The sequence below is a fragment of the Oncorhynchus mykiss genome, chromosome 14 (assembly GCF_013265735.2).
Source record: "Oncorhynchus mykiss isolate Arlee chromosome 14, USDA_OmykA_1.1, whole genome shotgun sequence".
Classification (NCBI taxonomy): domain Eukaryota; kingdom Metazoa; phylum Chordata; class Actinopteri; order Salmoniformes; family Salmonidae; genus Oncorhynchus; species Oncorhynchus mykiss.
In genome coordinates, this window is record NC_048578.1 from 5,611,347 (window position 1) to 5,627,500 (window position 16,154).

A 16,154-nucleotide genomic window follows, 5' to 3' on the forward strand; every position below is an offset into this window, starting at 1 on the left:
AGAGAATGCCAAGAGTGTGTAGAAAATGTTAAAAATAAAGAAAAACCCTTGAATGAGTAGCTGTGTCCAAACTTTTGACTGGTACCCTGTGCGTGCGTGTGTGTACCTTCCCATCCCCACACATGGTGCCATCGATGGGTGGTCCTTTCTTGGTCTTGCAAAAGAAGGGGTTGTCAGGGTGGCTGCACCACAGCTGTTTGCAGGGGTCAAACGTCCGGTACTGCAATGGACAGACAGAGAAGAATCCTCACACACACGCCCTCTCACATTATACACACACAGCCAGTAACTGGGTCTTTACCGAAAACATATAGTATCACCAGACAAGGCAGGTGACTTGCAACAGGTCACACTTTCTCATATACAGACACCGAGACACTGGGAGTAGCTAACATCACAGAACATTCCAGAAATCACCTCAGACCTACTACCCCAGAGAGAACAGATCAATTGGACCATTGACTGTACTGCACATGTACAAGAAAATATACAAAACCTCAACATCTGTAAGGGTCCAGAAGGCAGTGTACTGTAGTAGTCCTTCACTGTTTCACTGTTACAACAACACGGCTGTACAGGAGGCCAAAGAGCATGCAGACAAAACCAAAGAGGATGAGGAGAGAGAGACTCTGACTGAGAGAACCTGCAGGTCTGTGGGGTCAGAGAGGAGGGCAGGGAGAGCAGAATGTGATGGGTAAGAGGTCAACTGTCAATTGTTGCCCCACAGAGTAGGATAATGTTGTCCTTATTCAGTTTTACGTTCCATAGCCCTAATGGGGACAGTTAACTAATAGTTCTAATCATTTCTAAATGGAGTCTCTGCTTCTTCTGTCTTTCACCTGTTTCCCTCCGTTCCCCCCTCTGTCCCCCTTTCCACAATAACAAAGCCGACTCAGACTCTCTACCCAGAATGACCTCAGGTGACCCCTACAGTTGAGCCCACAACAGGGTCAAAGGTCAGCCTGCGGTTGGCACTGATGACATCAGCCTGGTAGGCTGGCACGCGACACTGCAGGATCCTAAACCTGATCATAGGAAAGCAGCTCTCGCACCAGACCTTTCTTTCTGCCTGGAAAGGACTTCTCTTTCTCTTTCTTCCCATCCTTTTCCCAATATCTTTGCCAATATCGCTTTCCGAATGGCCAAATAGTGACACATAGATTTACAGTGAAAGGCGCCGTGTGTGTGTGTGTGTGTGTGTGTCAGTGTTGAGCTCATTTGCTATGGTTCACTTTTTCTGGCTAGCTGTTTGGGAGAAATCCAGAACTCTTTTCCTTTTTGGCACTAAATGAAAACTAAAAAAGTGTATGTTTAGAATTCTGCAGAACACATGCCAGTCACGATCATGTGACGATGGGCAGAACGAAAGAACGGAAGATAAACAAGTAACGATGACAACCATACTGATAATCAGAAGAAAAAGAAAGTGGCCACACCGCTCCGAGGGGGGGGATAGGGGGGGATAGGGGGGTAACCTTACCTGTGTTCCAGCCTGGCCCACCTTTTGCAGCTAAAGGAATGAATGGTTTGACAAGAGAATAAAGGGTAATCTAGCAACGAGTGCAAAGCCCTGCAAAGAGTAGTTCAGCTCAACTCTCATCTCTCAATCACAAAACAGCTCCCGAGATACAAAGATAAGATCTTCAGTCAGTGTCAAGATGCCTTGAGGGACACCTTCCTATTGAGTTGCACCCCCCCCCCCCCTTTTTGCCCTCAGAATAGCCTCAATTTGTCTGAGCATAGACTCTGCAAGGTGTTGAAAGCATTCCACAGGGATTCTTGACTCCTTTGCTTCCCACAGTTGTGCCAAGTTGGCTGGATGTCCTTTGGGAGGTGGACCATTCTTGATGCACACGGTGAACTGTTGAGAGTGGAAAGCCCAGCATCGTTGCAGTTCTTGACACAAACTGGTGGGACTGGCAGCTACTACCATACCCCGTTCAAAGTCCCCGTTCAAAGTCTTGCCCATTCACCCTCTGGCTGGAAAATATACACAATCCATGTCTCCATTGTCTCAAGGCATAAAAATCCTTCTTTAGTCTCCTCCCCTTCATCTACACTGATTGAAGTGGATATAACGGATAAGGGATCATAGCTCTCCCTTGGATTCACCTGGTCAGTCTATGTCGTGGAAAGAGCAGGTGTTCATAATGTTTTGTATACTCAGTGTATGTCAGTAGAGACTTCAGTGAGGAGTGGGGACTTATTTTATTGCGGTGTGGATGTTATCCATGTAACCCTGCTCATCACAGTATCATTGGGGACTGAAGTGTGAAGTGGTTGGCTTTTCAACTGCTGGCACCACTACAGTGGGTACTTGTTATTGTGGTAACATATATGAATCTAGTATGTATATATTAGTTCTTACCGCGGTGCACATCATGTAGCCCACGCCGAAGTCGAAGCGGCACTGTTCGTTCATGGAGTAGTGCAGACCAGGGAGTCTGGGCAGGGACGGCCAGTTATGTTCGTAGGGGTCATCACGAAGACATTCGTAGGATCTGGGTCAAAAGAGACATTGTGACCTAACAGTGTTGTCACATTCATTTCAGGTTTTATATTCAGTGAATTAAAACAGAGTAGCCACGATTCTATTAAAATGTTTAAAAAAAACTTTGTTTGGAACAATAGTTGCAGAAGAATTTAAGTTCAGGACCCTTCCTCAGGCTGCATGATTTTTTTAATGTGGGATGTATGATGTCTGATGTGACCACTGACAGCCCTATTAAAGTGGAGTTCCGTTTGTTTGTTCGGTTGTTTGTTTGATGTTGGAGTCATTCAGTTCTGGTGAGAAGGAATGTAAACAAGTGTGTAAGTGTGTTTATGTTTATGTGTGTGTGTGTGTGTGTGTGTGTGTGTGTGTGTGTGTGTGTATGCATACGTGTGTGTGTGTATATAGTAGGTGTGTGATAGACTCACTGTAGGTATCGTCCCAGCTCCTGCTGGCTACAGCGTGACCAGTGGAAGCGGTGGAAGGCAGCTTGAACCAACGGGGCCATGATGCTCCCCATGTGCACCTCGTCTCCACAGCGATTCCCCTGGCCGTCGTGCTCCATACCCAGCCTGGGGGAGAGAGAGAGAGGGGGAGGGCAGAGGGGAATTCATCAATATGTGGACAGGTATATGTATCTAATTGTATGTTTCATTGTGGATATAATGCTTTTGAATTCAAGTCTTTACAGTTTGTGTGTGTGTGTGAAGGGCGGAGGGAGGGTTGAATAAAGAGAAAACAATGCATTAAAACAATTCAGAAATCTATAATTATTGAGCAATTTATATCTATAGGCTACATTGAAGTTTTTCTTTCATTATTTTTATCTGGCATTGGTGCGTAAGCCTAAGTGTTAGGACCGAATACACAACAAACTGTATGCGCACCAAACACTCGCCAATCGCCAAATGCTTTTGGGAACATGGGCAAAGAAATATTCAGGGGAAAACAATGAAGAAGTGTTAAAGAAAAACTCCATTGTTAAAAACATTTTCAAGAGAAAAAAGGCGAACTACAACGCATTTTCTATATTTGTGGGTGTGGGTCAGATTTTTGTACTTTTGGTTGTGGTAGGGTGCAGTTGAACAAACAGCTGACCTACGCTTCACTAGTGTGTATGTACTCACACATGTCCTGTCTCGTGGGCTACCACGAAGGCAGAAGAAAAGCCATCCTCGTGGTTCAGAGTACAGCTCCTTACTGGGTGACACATCCCTGTTACTGGAGCATAACCTGAAGAAGGGAGGGGGAAAGGGGAGAGGGGAGAGGGGAGAGGGGAGAGAGGAGAGAGAGAGAGAGAGAGAGAGAGAGAGAGAGAGAGAGAGAGAGAGAGAGAGAGAGAGAGAGAGAGAGAGAGAGAGAGAGAGAGAGCATGACGATGCATAAAGCACTGTGGTCACATCATTTGAATGAGTACAACTTTGCTACAGTACTGTGACCTGACTGTATTTTTCTCAGAGTACCCACAGTCTCTGTCTCATTCTCTCAGTGCTCTGTTCTCTATTGGCTAGCAGGTCCGTTTCTGTGGTCTCTCTCTGTTCTCTCTAGCAGGTCTGTGGCTGTAGTCTCTCTGTTTTCTCAAGCAGGTCTGTGGCCATAGTCTATCTCTGCTATCTCGAGCAGGTCTGTGGTTATAGTCTCTCTGTTCTCCCTAGCAGATATGTGGCTATAGTATCTCTCTGTTATCTTTAGCAGGTCTGTGGCTGTAGTCTCTCTGTGTTGTGTTCTTCCTAGCAGGGCTGTGGCTGTGGCTGTAGTGTATTGATTTTCTCTCTAGCTCAAGGCTCAAGGGTAGCTGAAGGTCTGCTGTAGACCACTGCTTTAGAGCTACATAACTCCCCCGAGACACGCTGCTAGCCTGCTCTCACTCTGACTTCACTAAACGCAACACCACAACAGAACAAAACTGTATGTACGTTTGTGTGTGTGTGTGTTACCCTGCATGCCGGTAGGCCCAAACTCCTGTCGTGTGAGGAATATAGCGTGGTCGTGGTACTCTGCATCTCCTGTGTCCTGTTTCTGCTGCAGGAAGGCCCAGCGACACACATTCTCCAGACTCTGAGACGGGTTTCCCAACTCTATCAGACTCATAGACTAGATATATATATATAGAGAGAGAAAGAGTAGAAAAGGAAAGAGGAGAAAAAAATGGTTACAGATTTTCAGTCTGAAGTTCATGTAACTCTTCAATCAACTCTTCTAGTATTTCTACTTGTACATCCTCATCTGCACATATATCACTCCAGTGTAAATTGCTCAATTGTAATTACTTCGCCACTATTGGCCTATTTATTGCCTTACCTCGTTACTTCATTTGCACACACTGTATACAGATTTTTCTATTGTGTTATTGACTGTACGTTTGTTTATCCCATGTGTAACTCTGTGTTGTTTTTGTTGCACTGCTTTGCTTTATCTTGGCCAGGTCGCAGTTGTAAATGAGAATTTGTTCTCAACTGGACTACCTGGTTAAATAAAGGTGAAATAAAAATACATAAAAAAAATCAGGCTCAGTCAGTGACAAGAGCGTATCTAAATGTATCACGCTATTACTGATGTGTCCAGCAGGTGTCAGTATTGCATTAGCAGTTGGCCACAGGGTGGACCCGCAAGATGCCAAGGTGAGCTAAAATACCTTTGGTGTTATAGGGTACTTACATGCTTGCCTTAGACAAAACTACAAGAATTTTAAGATGTACACATATTCTCCTACTGCAGAGTCATTTTCTTACATTCAATACTGCATTTCCTGATTCTGTGAAATTCACAGCAATTTGTTTGATACATATGAACCCAAACATACATACTTATAGAAGTAAGTATTTCTTATGCAATGGTTACATTTTCCCAGAATAATACATACTCCCACATATAGACCTACATTATCTCTCTCTCTCTCCATCTCTCTCTCTCTCTCTCTCTCTCTCTCTCTCTCTCTCTCTCTCTCTCTCTCTCTCTCTCCGTCACCTCTCCTGTTCTTTCTCAATGTATCAGCCACTCCTTTTTCTTCTCTCTCCACCCCCTCTCACCCCCCCCCTCCCCACCCCCACTTTCTATTTTCACACATACACATTGTACAGTTCAATTCTGCCTCTCTGTCCTGCAGTGAAGACATATGACCGCCTCTCTGGTCAAATGATGGAGTAAGAAATGTATGTGGTGAACTAACATACATCTGTGTGTGTGTTTGTGTGTGAGTGAGTGAGTGAGTGTGTACGTGTGCGTACACTCAGGGTCGCTCGACCAATCTGCAGGCTGCCCATGCACTTTGTTATGGGTGTAAGATGACACAGTGATGCCATCAGTTGGTAAATGTTAATTACTGCAACTCCAGTGTTTTTACCGATGTGCTTGAGATACCCGGATGTATTGCAATGTACTGAACAAGACTGGTTACTCAGAGGCATCAATGCCTCTGTCTCGTCATTAAAATTTCAAACACACTTCTCCGTTGCCAAGATAATTGGGGATGATGGACAGCCAGAGTCTTGGCCTGAGGAGCATGCGGATAGAGGCGGGGCCACGAGTGCCGGTCAAGGAGTGTGTGTGTGTGTGTGTGTGTGTGTGTGTGTGTGTGCGCGCGCGTGTGTGTTTGTGTCTGGGTGTATGCCTGTACTCTGAAAACTTCCATTAAGACAAGGTAGAGAGAGGAGAGTAGAAAGAAGTGAAAGGTTAGGGTTAGGCATAAGGTTAGCAGTGTGGTTTAGCTTAGGGTTAGGTTAAAAATCTGATTTTAAGAAGATAAATTGTAGAACCTCCGCTTTGCAGCTTGGCCAGATAGTGTCAACCGAAGGGAATATAAAGTAGATGATGCAATATAGAGGTTTGGAATACTATAGAGTATCAGTTCCATGCTCTATTGGTAGTAACACCCTGTGGGGTTGTCCCTCCTCAATCACAAACACATGCATGTGAGACAGACAGACAGACAGACAGACAGACAGACAGACAGACAGACAGACAGACAGACAGACAGACAGACAGACAGACAGACAGACAGACAGACAGACAGACAGACAGACAGACAGACAGACAGACAGACAGACAGACAGACAGACAGACAGACAGACAGACAGACAGATAGATAGATAGATAGATAGATAGATAGATAGATAGATAGATAGATAGATAGATAGATAGATAGATAGATAGATAGATAGATAGATAGATAGATAGATAGATAGATAGATAGAAATCAGTGGAATTAGATTATGATAGCTAATGAAATGGGAAAACACCTGTTTCTGGATTACATCTTCAAACTAAGGGCATTTGTGGCATGGATCCGTGACAGGGAGATGTGTCCATTATGGGTAAGATAGTATAGCTAGCTACATTTTCAGATATTACAGTACATGTTTCTAATTTTGACAGAAAGTGGTTTCATTTCAAGCTAAAGTGTATGGTTAGCTAGCGTTGGATGGCTGGCACCCTAGCTAACATTAGGTGGTGTGCTATGTGTGATCTTACATGTTGTTTACCTAGCTAAGTTAATTGTTTACCTAGGTATTTAGCTACATGTCTTAAGCTAAAGTGTAGAACACCCGTTGAATATGGCCGGTGTCAGTAAACGTCGGCAAAAAAAGCATAATGAAATTGTTGCCAGCAGAGCTGGTTAGGCTGTTTTCATGTTATCCAGAGGTAAACTAATCACCGGCCAGAGCGTCAAGTGTGTGCTCTGAACGCAAGGAGATGGGTGGGGCTAAAGCTTAAGAAGGTGTGAACGATGCTGAATGGGTGTAGACAAAGAAGAGCTCTCTCACTGAAACACTAAAATGCCATTTTCTCAGAAGTGAGTTTACAAGTTTATCAACATTCAAAGCAGAATTACTTTGCCATTGTTCCTTAAATTCAGTGTATGATATACCATTTTGTAGCTCTGAGTCTCTACTTTTATCCAATGTAAAAACAGAAATTCAAATTTTTCTACATAAGACTGAATCCAGGTGGTGAGTCACATATGAGGATGCTTGTTCATCGACTATTTTAAAATTTTATTTATTTAACCAGGCAAGTAAGTTAAGAACATATTCTTATTTACAATGACGGCCTACCCCGGCCAAACCCAGATGATGCTGGGCCAATTGTGCGCCGTCCTATGTGATGCAGCCTGGATTTGAACCAAAGACTGCAGTGACACCTCTTGCACTGAGATGCAGTGCCTTAGACCAAAAAGCCACTCGAGATCCCACAGCGCTGCCTTCAATACCATAGCGCCATCTAAGCTCACCACAAAGCTCACGGCCCTGGGTCTGGGAACTCATCCCTATGCAACTGGGTCCTAGACTTCGTGACAGGTCACCCCCAGCTGCTAAAGGTAGGCAACATTAGCTCCTCGACACTGATTCTCAACACAAGGGTGCGTCCTCAGTCCCCTCCTGTACTCCCTGTATACCCACGACTGCGTGGACACAGTTCCAACTCCATCATCAAGTTTTCTGACGACACAACAGTATTAGTGAGCCTGATTACCAACAATGACGAGACGGCCTACAGGGAGGAGGTAGGCACTCTGATGTGGTGCCTGGTAAACAACCTCTCCCTCAACGTCAGCAAAACAAAGGAGCTGATTGTGGACTTCAGGAAGAACAAGGCTGGGCAAGCCCCCATCCACGGGGATGCTGTGGAGACAGTCAAAAACTTTAAGTTCCTCGGCGTACACATCTCTAAGCAGCTGAAATGGTCAAACCACATGGATACCTTTGGTGAAGAAGGCACAACAACGACTCTTCAACCTCAGGATGCTGAAGAAATGTGATCTGTCCCAGAGGGCCCTCATAGGGTTATACAGGACCACCATCGAGAGCATACTGTCGGGATTCATCAAAGATTGGTACGTCAACTCCACTGTCGCGGACAGCACGCTCAGCCAAACGCACCATTGGGTGCACACTGACTGCCCTCCAGGACACTTACAACACCAGGGGTCGCAGGAAGGCCAAGAAGATAATTAGGGACCCCAGCCACCTGAGCCATGGCCTGTTCTCCCCACTTCCATCACTAAAAAGCAGGCAGTACAGGAGCATCATGGCAAAAACTGGAAGACTGGCTAATAGCTTCTACCCCCAGACCATCAGGCTGCTGAATAGCCACCACTAGTCAGCTACCTGCTCCCGTTTCCTGCCCCCCCAACAGACATTTACCCTGTCCCTGCCCCAATGGACATTTACCATTGTTACAGTGTTGTATATTTAATTTATATTTATTTATATTCTTTATTATTACATGTATTGTTTTTATTTCACTTTGGGATGCATTGTTGGAGCTCAGAGCTTAAGATTTTCACTGTATCCTGTAATTACACCTGCAACCCTGTACACGTGACTATTAAACTTCTAATCTAATCAAGATAGATAGATGATAGAATTACAGAGCAGCATCCGCCAGTCTGTCTGGTTGTTTATGAATGAGGGAAGGCTATCATTGATTGTTTATCTTTGTCTGGACTTCCCATGATTCCTTGCTCCACCCCACCAGGGAAAAAGCCGGTTGCATAACGGCAGTGTTTCTATGTGCTTCGGTGATGAACTGTGAAGGCGTGCGACTTTGAAAACCCTCCCCTGGGATCCACATGCTTTTAGTTCCTCTTTTGCTCAGTCCACTGGAATAACAGGCTGAAGGCCTCGTCGAGTGCAGAGAGGGTTGTGTGTGTGTGTGTGTGTGTGTATTGTGTGTGTGTGTATTGTGTGTGTGTATTGTGTGTGTGTGTATTGTGTGTGTGTATTGTGTGTGTGTGTATTGTGTATTGTGTGTGTGTATTGTGTGTGTGTATTGTGTGTGTGTGTATTGTGTGTGTATTGTGTGCGTGCGTGTGTGTTTGTGTGTGCGTGCGTGTGTGTGTGTGTGCGTGTGTGTGTAGGGGTGCAGAAAATGCTCCATAAAATATAACATGGCTGCAACTTTTCAAGGAACAGGTTCATAAAACAGAGGCTCTGCTCAGTCAAACCTGAAGTAGATTATGAACATGGATTTTCTTTCTATAGTCAAAACAACCTGTAAAAAGGATATCTAGGCTAAAAAACATGAACAAAACACTCTTTTACCTTCCCATAGCCAAGCATGATGATTCGTACTAGCACCACGTTGATCCTGGCTCCCAGAGAGTGGTCATGGTAAATCTCGTTCACCTGCACAGACAAAGACACAGACATTTACTGTATCAACATATAAGGAAGAGAGAGAGAGAGAGTTGAGGATAAAAATAAAGAGGATACATTCTTGGAGCATAAAATTTAAGAAGATAGAGACCTTCAGGGTGAGGTAAAAGGCAGGATGAATGATGGGAAGATAACAGTAGATATAGGGAGGAGAGGAGGTAGAGAAAGACAGGGAACAGAGGGGTACACTCTTAGAAAAATGCTATCTAGAACCTAAAAGGGTTCTTCGGCTGTCCCAGTAGGAGAACCCTTTGAAGAACCCTTTTTGGTTCCAGGTAGAACCTTTTTGGGTTCCATGTAAAACCCTTTCCACAGAGGGTTTGACATGGAACCCAAAATGATTATACCTGGAACCAAATAGGGATTTACCTGGATCCAAAAAGAGTTCTCCTGAGGACAGCCGAATAACCTTTTTGGAACCAATTTTTCTTATAGTGTAGTTGTTCTTCCCACTTAAAGAGAGCACAAACTGGTTGCTAGAGAACCCCCCCCCAAAATTGCAGGGACATGGTTGCCCCTGTCTGTCTGCCTGCCTGCCTGCCTGCCTGCCTGTCTGTCTGACCCAGTCCTTCTACTCTTTAATATTCTACAGCATTCCCTTATTCCCTGCTTTCCAAGAATAACACAGCCAGATATGACGTATGGGAGGACAAGGAGAGTGACAGTGTGGGTGTGTGTGACTCTCTGTGTCTGATGTGATTATGTGTGCATTCTACATGTGTGAGAGAGAGGTCAAGTGAAAATGTGTGGTACGTCTGTATGTGTGTGCACATCTGTGATTGTGTGCATGCGTTAATGTGCAATTCTGTGTGTGTGAGTGTGTGTGTGTGTGTGTGTGTGTGTGTGTGTGTGTCAGCCTGGAGGTGACATGGCCCCTCCAGCAGGTCAGATCACACTCTGTCCCTTCCAGCTGGTTGCCACGGCAACATCATCCCAATTTGGGCCGGTTGACCCCCAGGTGACCCTGACACCCCGGGCCCCACTCTAATGAGACATTTACATACAGACGCACACATGGATGCACCCATACACACACACTGCATGGTATTTTCCAACCTGTAAACTTTGACGTGAGCGGTAATTTCTCATATTTCGATGGACCGCTTTTCGTAGAGTCGCCTCACATCAGATGAACTTGGAAGAGGCTACCACCAAACATTTAGCGCCGTGCTTTTACATGACCATCCATTCTGGTCTGGATTTGAGCAGCTTTATTACCGTTCTGGTTAGCGAGTGTATCACCGTCATGGTTTTCGACAGACGGTCATTTTATCTTCGCCCTCGATGTCTGCCTCGTTGAGGGCCTCTCTTTGGCCTCCTTCGGTCTCTCTCTCTCTCTCTCTCTCACCTCAGACTTTTTGCTGATCTGCTGTTGGATTATTTGATTCGTGATTCTTCCTATGTTTGTATTATTATTTAGGAACACTTTTATGTGAAGTCGTAGCTCATTCCATATTAGTGTTTAGCGTTGTGTTAGCTACATATCTTAGATTGTTCTGTTGACTTTGTATGTGCTTAATGCTGTGTTTTCTCTCTCTCTCTCTCTGATGCTCATTTGGCTGTTGTCTACCCTCGGCTTTTACAATGTTGCCGATACTTTTAGAGCCCCTTGCTCTGTGAATGAAGAGATATATATGACTGTTTCTCCCTCGTGCCTTGGGAGAAACCACACGCTTGCTCTGTAAATGCATGCGATAACTCTGCACATTTCGCCCCAAAACAACATGGGAGAATTTGGACTCTTGCGCTTACATGTCAAGACTGTTCTCTTGGTGCTTAACCACGTTTCTGGACTTTGCACATCTCGTGAAAAAAATGTGGCGTTAAAGACTCTTGTGACTGTGGCTTGTCATTCAAGTGCTGTCTGTAAATCCGAATGTTGTAACCCCCGATCTAGACTTGCCATTATCTTGCTGCTTCTACTGTCTGGAAATGTGCAGTCTAATCCAGTCATTTTTGCCCCTACCGAATGAAGTAGTCAGTGTGGCCTGAAGTTTATGCATAAGACGTCTTCTGCCAAAGCTTGATTTTGTGAATATATGGATAAAAACTGCCGACCATGACATATGTATGCTTTCTGAAAACCAGGCTCAAAAAATCAATTACAATACAAAAATATTGGCATGAATGGGTTTCGACGTTTTTCGTGCAGATCGTAAATCTAAGGGTGGTGATGTTGCTGTATACGTAAAAGAAAAGTTCTCTGCAGTCGTTCTGACTTCTGTTACTAAACCTAAGCAATTTGAATATCTGTCTTTGAACCTAAACCTTGGCTCATCTTTAAATATTGTTGTATCGTGTTATTATAGACTGGTTATCACAGCATGTCAACTCTTAAGTTTGTCTTGATGGGTGATCTGAATCAGGATTGGTTAAATCTAGCTCTGATCAACTCAAAATTCTATGAAATCCCTGTAATCTCAGACAGATTGTCAAAAGCGTATCTAGGTTGAATGCAAAGTATCCTCTGAAATCCTCCTTGATTGATTTGACCTTAACCAATGCTCCTCATCATTTTAATGCTTCTGGTATTTTTGCAAATAGCATAAGTGATCACTGTGCTATTGCCTATGTGAGAGTTGGCAAAATTCCTAAGCGATCTCCACGTGTCATTTAGTTAAAGAAACTGGAAGCAGTTTGATATTCAAGGTTTTTTACATGATGTATTTAGCATTGAATGGAATAGAATACAATTAATCACTGATGTTGAATCAGCCTTTTCTTACTTCCACAACGCATTCCAGGTTGTGTGCAATAGGCATGCCCCTTTCAAAAAATTCAGGATTAAGGGCAGAGATAACCCTTGGTATACTGATGAATTTACTTCAATCATAATAGAATGAAATTCTATGTGGGCTAAAGCAAGATGGTCTGGTTCGGCGGATGATTGGATGGCTTTTAAATGTCTTTGAAATCTGGGTGTGGCTATGAACCGAAAACTGAAAGCAGACCACTACCTTAAATCTATTTCAGATAATTTAAATAATCCCACCAAATTTTGGCAAGTAGTGAAAGGTTTGGAGTGCAAAAAAGATACACCGCTTCCTAAACAATTGTTGGTAGACACTGAGAGAACCTCTATTCTGAAAGCCTTAAATCAGCATTTTCTAGATGCAGGCAGTTTATTTGAAAAGCTTAAAGGTCTAAGTGAGCCCCCTGTGAATTTACCTGACACCCCTGTGCACTCCTTCGCCAGGTTTTCCTTCTCACCCTTCTCTGTTTCAGATGTGCGCAAAGCCCTGAAAGAAATTGATAGGGAGAAATCCCCGGCTCTGATGATCTAGACCCCCGCCTACTACACTTAGCTGCAGACATCATTGCTCCCCGTAATATTTTTAACCTCACGCTTGATGGTAAGGAAATCCCCAAGTTATAGAAATCTGCTTTTGTAAAGCCTCTCCTGAAAGGTGGAGATCCTTCGCTACTTGGCAACTATCAAAACTGTCTAAGTTACTGGAGTCCTTAGTTAGTAGGCAGCCTACCAAAATGTTAATTTTGTACAACAACATTGGGGATCATATTGAGACAGTGGGTGTTCATTTTTATGCAGATGATACTGTTCTTTACTAAAGTTGTAGTAGTTTATCTTTAGCATTTGAAAAGACCATTTGACACCATTACCACAGAATCTTTATGATTTGAAGCTGGTTCTGAATTCGGGAAAAAAAAATGCATGGGATTTTCTAATGCCAGGCATGTTAATAATCATGTCATTGCAACATTGGTTGAACATACTATAGAGCAAGTCAAAGACTACAAATATTTGGGAGTGTGGGTGGATGACAAGCTGAGCTTCACTGTTCATGTGGAGAACTTAATAAGGAAGCTCAAGCTGAAAATAGGTTTTTATTACCGGCATAAGGCCTGTTTTTCCTTGGAGGCCAAGAAAGAAGGTGCTGGTACGATGTACAGTTGAAGTCAGAAGTTTACATACACCTTAGCCAAATACATTTAAACTCAGTTTTTCACAAATCCTGACAGTTAATCCCAGTACAAATTCCCTGTTTTAGGTTAGTTAGGATCAAAACTTTATGTTAAATGTCAGAGTAATAGTAGAGAGAATGATTTATTTCAGCTTTTATTTCTTTCATCACATTCCCGGTGGGTCAGAAGTTTAAATACACTCAATTAATATTTGGTAGCATTGCCTTTACATTGTTTAACTTGAGTCAAACGTTTCGGATAGCCTTCCACACACTTTCCACAATAAGTTGGGTGAATTTTGGCCCATTCCTCCTGACAGAATTGTTGTAACTGAGTCTGGGTTTGTAGGCCTCCTTGCTCGCACACACTTTTTCAGTTCTGCCCACAATTTTCTATTGGATTAAGGTCAGGGCTTTGTGATCTCCACTCCACTCCAATACCTTGACTTTGTTGTCCTTAAGCCATTTTGCCACAACTTTGGAAGTATGCTTGGGGTCATTGTCCATTTGGAGGACACATTCGCAACCAAGCTTTAACTTCCTGACTGATGTATTGAGATGTTGCTTCAATATATCCACATAATTTTCCTTCCTCAATGCCATCTATTTTGTAAAGTGCACCAGTTCCTCCTGCAGCAAAACAACCCCATAACATGATGCTGCAACCACCGTGCTTCACGGTTGGGATGGTGTTCTTCGGCTTGCAAGCCTCCCCCTTTTTCCTCCAAACATAAAGATGGTCATTATGGCCAAACAGTTCTATTTTTGTTTCATCAGACCAGAGGACATTTCTCCAAAAAGTACGATCTTTGTCCCCATGTGCAGTTGCAAACCGTAGTCTGGCTTTTTTATGGCGGTTTTGGAGCAGTGGCTTCTTGCTTGCTGAGTGGCCTTTCAGGTTATGTCGATATAGGACTCGTTTTACTGTGGATATAGATACTTTTGTACCTGTTTCCTCAAGCATCTTCACAATATCCTTTGCTGTTGTTCTGGGATTGATTTGCACTTTTAGCACCAAAATACGTTACATCTCTAGGAAACAGAACGCGTCTCCTTCCTGAGTGGTATGACAGCTGCTTGGTCCCATGATGTTTATACTTGCGTACTATTGTTTGTACAGATGAACATGGTACCTTCAGGTGTTTGGAAATTGCTCCCAAGGATAAAACAGACTTGTGGAGGTCAATAATTTTTTTTCTGAGGGCTGATTTCTTTTGATTTTCCCATGATGTCAAGCAAAGAGGCACAGAGTTTGAAGGTAGGCCTTGAAATACATCCACAAGTACACCTCCAATTCACTCAAATGATGTCAATTAGCCTACCAGAAGCTTCTAAAGCCATAACATATTTTTTGGGAATTTTCCAAGCTGTTTAAAAGCACAGTCAACTTGGTGTATGTAAACTTCTGACTGTCTGGAATTGTGATACAGTGAATTACAAGTGAAATAATCTGTCTGTAAACAATTGTTGGAAAAATGACTTAAACGAGTTTTAATGACTCCAACCAAAGTGTATGTAAACTTCCGACTTCAACTGTACATTACTGGCGGCTTTAGATTTGAGTGATGATCTATATATGCAGGCCTCAACAACTACCCTGAGGTTCATTACCAATCAAAAACGTCTAATACATCATTGTGATCTCTACAGCGCCTTTTGCTGGTCGTCATTGACCTTGCGTAGGCTTAAACACTGGTATACACTGACTTAGTATTTAGTCAGCCACCAATTGTTAAAAAGATGAGAGGCCTGTGATTTTCATCATAGGTACACATCAACTATGACAGACAAAATGAGAAAAAAAATTCCAGAAAATCACATTGTAGGATTTTTAATGAATTTATTTGCAAAAGAAAATATATATAATAATAATATATATATAATAATAATAATTAACTGGTTGAAAAACTGAATCAGGTTAGTCACAACTGGGGTTTGATTGAAAACCTACAGGAAGTTAGCTCTCCAGGTGCATTGTTGGAGAGCCCTGGTTGTACACCATGTGCATCTAGGGCTGGGCAATATGGCCAAAATACTATATCACATAACTGGATTTTTCTCATTTTTTAAAAATGTTTCTTAATAATAAAAGTTCTTATTATGCTTTATGGGTAGTGAATGGACCTAGGACGGCAACAATATTGCTTCGCTGTTATACCAAAAACAACAGAAGACAAAACTGACAGTGAAGTAGTCTTATTTTTGGAACATTGCATGGGAATTAAAGTCCTCTTTTGTAGCCTCTTACTCTGTTACTCAACCAATGTTTGCCATTTGCCTAGTTATTTATCATTCACACACTGTCACGTTTATTTTTTTTTGTATGCCTCTATTTAAAAAAAAAAAAAAAATTCCTTACAAAGTTATTATTCTATGGCTTATTTGACTGCAGTCTACGATCGCCACTAGGAAGTCGCCTGATTCCTTGGGGTCTTTAGAATTGCATAGCCTAACGTTAACGCTGCTAGCTCAATGCAGTGTTTCACCAGTTTGTCCAGTATGGGAAACGACAGTTTGTCATGTGGATGCTTGATAGTAACAACATAGAGTAACGATATCTTTTGTAACCAGCCTAAAGATTGT

At 43.0% G+C, this 16,154-nt stretch overlaps 1 protein-coding gene across 2 annotated transcripts in view; it reads right to left on the reverse strand.

Moving 5' to 3' along the window:
• LOC110488609 (A disintegrin and metalloproteinase with thrombospondin motifs 2) overlaps positions 1-16,154 on the reverse strand; it is a 190,577-nt gene that overhangs the window by 14,008 nt on the left and 160,415 nt on the right. Inside the window, exons 5-11 of one of the 2 annotated variants that reach the window (XM_036942740.1) lie at positions 9,535-9,618; positions 4,429-4,585; positions 3,619-3,724; positions 2,920-3,063; positions 2,369-2,501; positions 1,481-1,510; positions 107-220 (exon numbers count right to left, since the gene is read on the reverse strand). In XM_036942740.1, coding sequence (XP_036798635.1) covers positions 107-220; positions 1,481-1,510; positions 2,369-2,501; positions 2,920-3,063; positions 3,619-3,724; positions 4,429-4,585; positions 9,535-9,618 — 768 coding nt within the window. The remainder of the gene's footprint in view (positions 1-106; positions 221-1,480; positions 1,511-2,368; positions 2,502-2,919; positions 3,064-3,618; positions 3,725-4,428; positions 4,586-9,534; positions 9,619-16,154) is intronic. The other variant, XM_036942741.1, reaches the window with a different exon arrangement.